Source organism: Porites lutea, chromosome 9, assembly GCF_958299795.1.
Source record: "Porites lutea chromosome 9, jaPorLute2.1, whole genome shotgun sequence".
In the NCBI taxonomy this organism is placed as follows: Eukaryota; Metazoa; Cnidaria; class Anthozoa; order Scleractinia; family Poritidae; genus Porites; species Porites lutea.
The window spans coordinates 22,493,695-22,502,497 of NC_133209.1; the positions used below are offsets into that span (position 1 = coordinate 22,493,695).

Genomic DNA, 8,803 nt, shown 5'->3' on the forward strand with positions numbered 1-8,803 from the left:
TCGTAAATCGCTAAATTGCACCTAAAAGTTTCGGAAAAAAATACTGAAGTCCTTGTAATTTCGAAAAGGCTGAAGTTCCCCTAGGATGACCGAACAGATAAAATTTTTTTAGAGATGCTTAAAATTAGCATTTGTAGAGATCTAAGAGTACTCTGGATAGCCCAAAAAGTGTTTTCAACGTATTTTGGAGGAAAACGTCGTTGGGTGCCCCTGACTGAATTTGTGTATTTTGATATTTCAAAAATTGTTCTGCGTAATTTGGGACAATTTCGAAATATCACGAGTGATATTTATGCCAAATATCACGTACAAATCATGCTATTATTTGTTTATACTACTACCCCGCAAGGTTTTGTAATTTTCAAATGTAGGTATTTCCAACTAAGCTGAAATACTACTGCTCTAAGCCAATGAAATTGCAGAAATTTCTCATGTAGTAGTGTAATAGCCTGTGTTCGAGGGCTGTACACGGATTTAAAGGCACTCAATTCCCCCTCGCCCCCCCCCCCCCCACCCCCTTCTTATTGTTTTGTGTCTGTTCAATCCTGCTACAGCATTCCTTCAGGAGAGAACTCTCTCGACCGACAAGCTTACAAACTAGCTGGATGCTTACGGTCTTGTTGGGGCTTTTCCAAACTTTACCCAATCAAGGTGCACTATAATTATCATATTTGAAGTATCTACCTCATTCGAACACTTCGGCTGGTAAGTCATACAGTGGGCTCAAGTTGTGTTTGGGATGACGAGCGAGGAGGGAGTCAGCTGTTATAACACAAGTAACCGTAAAGTATGACCAGAAAACTCTCCAAGGAGGAGATAAAGGACAAGTTTGATGGGGAAGAACTCGACTTGAGTCTCTGCAATTTAGCTAAAGTCCCTGTGAGAGAAATGGTGAGTTCGTTCGGCTTTCGATCAAAGATTATCGAGCACCGCAAAAAGAACAAAAGGTCGCGCGCAAATTTGCCACGAAGCTAAGGCTTTACAAGAACTCTTTATCAACTGGAACAAACGAATTGATTTTGCTGTGAATCAGCTTCCTCAAGAATTTTACTGGCGATTACCGTAGGGCGAAATACAGTACAAAGGTGATAAGTTCGTGATAAGGGAGTGCGGTAATGGTGGTCTGTCTTAGGCAATTAGATCTCTCGCAGACGAAGTCAATAAAAAAACAATTATGAGAAATACTCGTGATGTGAAATGAGTCGTTTGACGGCTTCTTTTTGAGTTATCATTAACGTAAATAGACATTCGTTTATTAGTTTCATTTAGCTGTAAAATCCAGCCACGCTGTTGGCTGGCGCGATGGGCTGCTAACTGACTATGATAAGAAAAGTTATAATAAAGTCTTTCTTCTTTAAAAGCTTATAGACTTATACCTTCATGTCAGTCTGTGTGTATATTTTTAAATTAAAACACAAGTTGTATTGTTGTTCTTTTTTTTTTTTGGTCACAGGCATCTCTGCCTAAAGCAAGGGTTGTGGATCTCTCTTGTAACAACTTAACCACCCTACCGGTAAGATGATAAACGATAAATGATAAATGTAAATGATAAACAACTGGGCCGAGTTGTACAAAGCTGGGTTAAGATAACCCCGGATAAGTGCGAGATTTGAATTCAGATTTAAAAGTTTAAAAAGCATTTCAGCTTTAATTCTTTTTGCCTACAGTTGACGATTGGAAGCTCTAAAAGTAACAGAAAATTATCTGAGAAAATACTTTTGAACACAAGAAAAAGAAACCCGGGTTAAATCTAACCCCAGGTTATGCGCTAATTGACCTTTGAACAACTTGGCCCTGGCATTCAAATTTCGTTAATAGCAGCATTGAGGCTCCATTTACCAGCGAAAACAGAATAAAAAATCCTCTGGAAATCCCCAAAGAAAATTAATATTTAACTTCCATGTGGATCCCAGAAAAACATGTTGAGTTATAATTATTCATCAGTTTATTTACATTATTTTAAAAGGTTAAATACAATAATGGTTAAAGCTGACTGTCATGGAGGAGGTTACTGCTTCTTACAGTGATGTATTCAAAGGCTTAGGATGTATGGAAGGAGCTCTACCCCTGGAGTAGACAAGACTGTTGCTCCGGCACTTACAGGTGTATGCCTCCTCATCGTGTGCCTCTAACATTGAAGGATAGGTTGAAAGATGAGCTGACTCGCCTAGAGAAAGCAAGTGTTATAATCAAGGAAGAAGAAACAACCCACTGGGTGTCTAGTCTATTCTAAAATGTGATGCAAGAAAGATTCTCACTTTCGTAAATCGCTAGCCTGTAGCTGCCTGTGAACAGGCCTTTGGTAGAGTGGGGAACTAGGGAGAGGAAAAGCGAACCCCCCTTTCCCCTCCTTTCTCTTCCCTTTCCTCGCTATTTTTTTCCCCAAACAGAGAGCCTGTTCACATGCTAGTAAATCGCTAAATTGCACCTAAAAGTTTCGGGAAAAAAATACTGAAGCCCTTGTAATGTCAAAAAGGCCCAAGTTCCCCTAGGATGAGCGAACAGATAAAAAATTTTTAGAGACGCTTAAAATTAGCATTTGTAGAGATCTAAGAGTACTCTGGATAGCCTAAAAAGTGTTTTCACCGTATTTTGGAGGAAAACGTCGTTGGGTGCCCCTGACTGAATTTGTATATTTTGATATTTCAAAATATTGTTCTGCGTAATTTGGGACAATTTCAACCCACTGGGTGTCTAGTCTAGTTGTTTCAGAGAAACCAAACAGGAAGCTTAGAGTATGCATCAACCCTCAGCACCTCAATAAAGCCCTCAAAAGAAGTCACTATCTGTTTCCAGTCATTGCGGACATACTTCCGGAGTTAACCAATGTCAAAGTGTTTTCAAAGGCAGACCTTTGAGATGGCTTCTTGCAGATACTGTTAGGTGAAGAATCCAGCAAGTACCGGTATTTTTGAATGCCTTTTGGAATTCCTCTTGCACCAGAATACTATCAGAGAAAACTGGATCATAGTTTAGAGGGCCTGAATGGAATATACAAGATCACAGATGACATCCTTATTACAGGCCGTGGTGCGAGCATTGATGAAGCTGTGAAAGATCATGATGCCAATTTGCTGAAGGTGTTAGACAGGCACAGGGAGAGAAATTTGAAGCTTAAGCAAGAGAAGCTACAATTGAAATGTTCAGAAACGCCCTTCATTTCAGAGCCACAGCTTGCAGAGATCCAGCAAGTTATCATAAAGGGCTGGCCAGAGAAGAAAGATGATCTGCTGATAGAACTTCACCCCTACTTTGACGTTCGGGATGAACTGACAGCCCAGGGTGGAGTTCTTTTCAAAGGTCTTCAATGCCTGATTCTGTCAAGCCTCAGACCTAGGATCCACGAGTGTCTACATGGTGCACACTCTGGTATCAAAAAAACAAGTGAGGTTTTGTGCCAGCTACAAGAAAGAACAGCCCAGAGAACCACTGATGTCTTACAAGATCCCAAGCTGCCCCTGGGGAACAGTTGGTTCTGACATCTTTCACTTTGACAAATAGAGATTACCTCTGTACTGTGGATTACTACTCAAGTCACCTTGAGATCGACCCCCTCAAAGACAAGACTGCCAACAAAGTCATCCATACCCTAAAGAGAGACTTCTTGAGGCATGAAATCCCTAATAAGCTGATTATTATCTGCTGAGCCGAAAGCCAAGACTGATAACACTTACTAAGACCTCAATTATTCTGTATATCACAAAAACTGAATCTAATAATTTTTTTTATTATACACCGATTTGAAGAAAATAACGACCAATACAACATACATTACACACACAACCTACAGATTAGTCAATTATCTGCTAGTTACTGACTAATCTGTTGGTTGCGCTGATTTCCAAAATTAACTGTAGGCTCTTAGCTAATGAAAAGAAAGTTAGTGTTTACAATACTATGATGTTATTTGTTTGCTTTTCATCAGGATGCATTTTGTACTTTGCGGCATTTAGTGCGGCTGGATTTAAGTAAAAATGCTCTCACGGAACTTCCAACAGAGTTCGGCAACCTTAATCAACTCAAGCGACTTGACTTGTACAGCAACCAACTCAGCAGTTTACCCCTTAGCTGTGTAGATCTTGAGCAACTCAGATGGTTGGACCTGAAGAGTAACCCTATACAAACACTGTGGCCTGATGTTATTGGAAATTGTTTAAGTGAAGATGAATGTAGACAATGTGCAATAAATGTAAGTATACTTTCCAGTATTCATATTATTATTATTACACTATAAAAGAATGACTGATGCTTGAAACACATTTATGTTTCAATGACCACAAGTCATCACTGTCAAGTGCAAAGTTAAAATTTAAGTCACTGGCAAGAGAAGAAAACTGAATTCCTTACAAAGCGAGGCATTGAAGGCACCTTTGTGTAGCAAATTTTTAAATTTGTCGAGTGAGCAGCATGTGTATCACATGGATCACACAGCAAGGAAGAAACTGTAGTTGGCAATATTTCTATAAATTATATCTCTTTGAGTGTCTGCAGTTGAAGTCATCCAGTGTGCATTTTTGGGTTGCCAGGCAACACATTTTCAAGTGCAAATGAATCATCTGTCAAACTATGTTTACTATCGGTGAATCATGATCAGTTTCTCAGGCAACTGAAAGAGAATGGCAAGCACAAGAATGTTCCATTCAACATATGGCTGGAAATCCTCGGCGGGGAATATTTAAAATCAAAACTGCACTGCAGTAAGAATGGCAACTTGAAGTCCAGCTCGAGCAACAAAGAAGACAAGTGTGTACAATCAGTCAGCTGTTAAGCCGAAGAATGAAAATTTTGCATGAAAATAATGCGAAATGCCTTTGAAATACTTGTTTAAGCTAATTTTCACAAAATACAGCTCCACAAGCTTCAAACAGGGTGTACGGCAGGGAACAATGCTTTAAGTGTATTTATTAATTTTACTTAATAAGTTGTCCAGTGGCAGCGTGGCCCAGTGGTCTGGGCCGGAGCTGGCTTCTTATGTAAGAGGTGGTTATACGCTGTAGGTTCAAATGAGACTTGAGGGTTTTTTTTCTTTTTTCCGCTGTTTCTTGTTTGTAAAAGCACAAAAAACATCAAGTAAAGAACCAAACGATACAACTTCCAGTGAAACTTGATTGTTTGTTTCTTTTGGGCTTTTTGTTACATTGCTCCTGCTGTGCGTACAAAATACAAAAGGACCCTGTCTTGCTCTCCATAGGTCAGAAGGCATCTCAAAACCCTAGCTGCAAATGAAGAACAAGCAAACCTAGTTAGATTATCATTAGAAAAAGGTAAGGATGTGCATGGAGAGACCCTGTTGATTGTCCGAGGACCTGTTATGATCTGACTGAGGGCTTGAACACTCGAATAAACACCTGTTATGCACTTGAGGAATTCTAAAGTAGTCCTCCAGGGCTTATTGCTGTGTTTCCCTTTGCCCTAGCTATACTTGTACATATCATTGTGATAATAATATGATATGTATGATTGGTTAGCAATAAACAATTAACCAAAGTCAATTAAGTCTATTGATATCAATCCCCTCACTACCTACCCAGACCATGAAAGGTTGTCTACACCACTGAAGTTTACATTCTAGGTTTGAAATTTTCCATTTCCTTTCTGGGATTGGGGGGGGGGGGGGGGAGGTACTCAAAACGGCCCAAAGTTTTTTTTTTAGGTTTTGTTGGAAGCCCTCCAGATTTGTGGAAGGGGGGGGGGGGTCCTTCGTTTGATCATCCCCTTCACTTGGAATCCAGGGTACACCCCTCTTGGGGTCCCAAGAGTGTCCAACATCAATTTTCTCCTAACAACATCACCAGATCAACAAGAGTAAAGGTTATGAGAATTACTAAATTGATGACCAAAGGGAGAATACTTTGATCTTAAACAAATTCTCTCAATTATTCTTAAAAGAAATGTGTGGAGGTCGGTCTGGAGAATTTGTATTTGGATCTTGGGGCTGAAAGGGTTAATTAATTGCCTCTTTAGTACTCATCCAAGGTTCTAAAATGTAGCATTGCATCTCTTTCAGAACAAAAAGCACTGGAAGAGGAAAAGGAACGTGAAAAGCAAGTGAGAAAGCGTATTAAAAAACAGCAAGAAAAACAGTTGAAGAGAGAAGCTTATGAAGCAATGGAGAGACAAAAAAAGATGATGGCTGAAGAAACAGACAAGGATTTAAAAGGTCAATTTCCTTCTTTTTTGTAGGGAGGATGCATTCACACCCACTGGACATACTTCGAGAAAGCGACACTTGACTGTCTTCCAAACTGATAAACCTTTGGCCCTTTCAAGTCTTCCCAGTTGGAGAAAATTCCTAGATGGATTAGGACAGTAGATGCATGTATAAAAAAAATTACATGTACATTAGTTATTGAGGAGAGGGAAAAACTTATGAGAAATAGTAAGACAACCTTAACCCATATAATGACACTGGGTCTTGAATCTGATCGGGCCACATTGATGGGTGGCAAGTGTTCTTACATGTACCATTGATCACTCTTACCCCTGCTACCCCTTAACCCTTTAGGTCCTTATAGTGACCAACATCAATTTTCTCCTTACAATATCCATACATTGTTAAGAGAAATGGTTATTAGAATTAATAAGCTGATCACATGTGAAAAATGCTTTGATCTTTTATCAAATTCTCTCAACTACTCCAAAAGGAAATGTAAGGAGTTCAGGGTGGATATCGATATTGGAGCTTAAAGGGTTAATAATGGAAGGGCTTGAAGAAAACTTGAATTCCAGCTAGTCGTTTAAGAACACTGCAATTGCAGCTTCTTTGCTTGCCAGCAAGAAAATCCCCTTGTCCCAGACTATCAGATGGGACTTTTTTGAGCCCTGCTATGGCGGGGCATGTTGTAGGAAAACTCTAATTAACTATCATTTTTCTACACAGCCCAGGAAGAATTCATGGAAACAAGACCCCCCAAGCCAGATCCTCAAAGTCGAGGCAAGTTCTTATTTCTTTTTCTTGATAGTGTTGAGAACCTCAAAAGACAAATTAAAAGTATAAAAATTATATGAAAAATATTGTATGTTGTAAACTCCAACTATCTTGATTTCGTAGGGATTCTGACTTCCTAGTTGCTTCAAAATCCCAAATTCTGATCAATAGAGGATCAGGGGCCCATTTCTCGAAAGGCGTGATAACTAAATAATTCAGGCCTTAAAGGCAAATTTTAAAATCAAAACCTGTTGAATTTTATCATTTTCAAAATTATTTCAACTTTGGCCTTGAATGAAAACTTAGCCTGCATTGCAGCCAGCCCAAGCACTTGTCTAAACTTAGCTTCAATATGGAAGGTTTAGAGCGTATGTGACACAGGCAAATGCAAACCTGGCAAATGTAACACAGGATTCCGGGCACAAAAAGTTACTGGGACTTTCGAGAAACATGCCCCAGGATAGAAAAAAATCTTCATTCTGACATTTGTTCTGATATTTTAAAGGGAATTCTTATGATCCTTATACAGGAACACCTGAGATGGTATACTTAACGGAAACTGATATCCAGAGAAACTTAAAAGTATGAAAATGACAATTGATTTAGTCGACACTTTAGACAGAAATTTCCTCTCAGAACACTAGAAATGGTGATTCAGAGTATCAAGATTTCAAAATTTTTTGGTTTTGATTCATCTGTCATCAAAAAATATCCCAATTTGACACACTTGAAAGGTTGTACAGTGGAATTCTGTGAGCAAAGAGTTTTTTTGGCATTATTTTTCAAAAATTTAGTTATTGAATGTCTTTAATAGTAACTTTTAATTCAAATTCATTCAGTGTTTTTGAATTGTAAAATGTACATTATTTCTATTGCAGATGAGGATGGAAATCTGATTGGACTGTTATTGTTATTTTCATTATTAACAGTTGGTATTGCTGTGGCTCTTGTTATTTTTTGTCACCATGATGCCACTTGCCATGAACTGTTGTCCTCCTTTTCATCTTGACACCCACCAAGCTGCTTGTGAATAAGCTAATAATAATTAAATTAAATCCCTGCACAGACTTTTTATGGACCAAAAATAAAATTTAAAGATATTCTTAATAAGAAGAAATTTTAAATGCAACAATGATAGAAAACTCCTTTTTGTCTATGATTTGTGCTAACCCTTATAGCTACCACTCAACAATTCGTTTGATAATCAAACTCCAAGTGATCAATTTGGAGGTGGTGTCAAAGTTAATGAAACTTTAAAATTGCCTGACTGCCTGCCTTCTCCTAGCCTGCGTGGCAGGTAGTGTGGAAATTCACAGTGGCAGGTCCAGGGAAGGGGCTCCAAGGGCCTGGGGTCGCCCCTTATCTTTAGACCAAACTGAGGCCCAAAGGGCCGAAAAAATTGTTTTGGAGACTTCCCCTCTTCCTTATCTAAGGGTCTGGATGACCAGGCCCCCCCCCCCCCCCCCCCCCCTTTATCTCAAGGTCTGGGATCCAGCACTGATTCAGGTGCGTAAACTCATGCACGAGAGCTGCCTGAGGAGGCGGGGGAAGGGAACCTTTTTTCCCCTAAACTTAACTCTAACCTTCCCTCTTTCCCTTCCATCATGCTCTTGCGTGCCAAATCCCCCCTCCCCCCTCCCCAATCTCCAGCCATCTTGACTGAAGAAGCTTGGTCAATAAAGTATTTAATACCTAAATGGCCAAAAAGATAACTTTTTGTTGTTGGACTACCCTGCGAGCAAGCTCTCTGTGGGGCGATGCAAGACAGATGCAGGATGGGCCCATCTTGCCCACTCAGTAGCCAATCAGAATACAGGATTTGTTTCATCTTGCTCACATAACGGAGGGGCTTATTGATTGGCAGCTAAAATTGGA

At 39.5% G+C, this 8,803-nt stretch overlaps 1 protein-coding gene across 1 annotated transcript; it reads left to right on the forward strand.

The window, feature by feature from the left end:
- The first annotated feature begins 728 nt into the window (after positions 1–728).
- LOC140949229 (leucine-rich repeat-containing protein 59-like) lies at positions 729–8,052 on the forward strand. Its single transcript, XM_073398455.1, has 7 exons — positions 729–891; positions 1,454–1,513; positions 3,926–4,189; positions 5,192–5,264; positions 6,008–6,160; positions 6,881–6,934; positions 7,807–8,052. Exons 1-7 carry the CDS (start codon positions 790–792, stop codon positions 7,935–7,937), a joined length of 837 nt encoding a protein of 278 aa, XP_073254556.1. The 5' UTR covers positions 729–789; the 3' UTR covers positions 7,938–8,052.
- Positions 8,053–8,803: the final 751 nt, after the last annotated feature.

Bases quoted from the DNA above. Each gene is read 5' to 3' on its own strand.
- LOC140949229 (XM_073398455.1), top strand. From the start codon at position 790: ATGACCAGAAAACTCTCCAAGGAGGAGATAAAGGACAAGTTTGATGGG. The intron at 1,514-3,925 runs GTAAGATGATAA...GCTTTTCATCAG, and splicing joins ACAACTTAACCACCCTACCG to GATGCATTTTGTACTTTGCG. The intron at 6,161-6,880 runs GTCAATTTCCTT...TTTTCTACACAG, and splicing joins AACAGACAAGGATTTAAAAG to CCCAGGAAGAATTCATGGAA.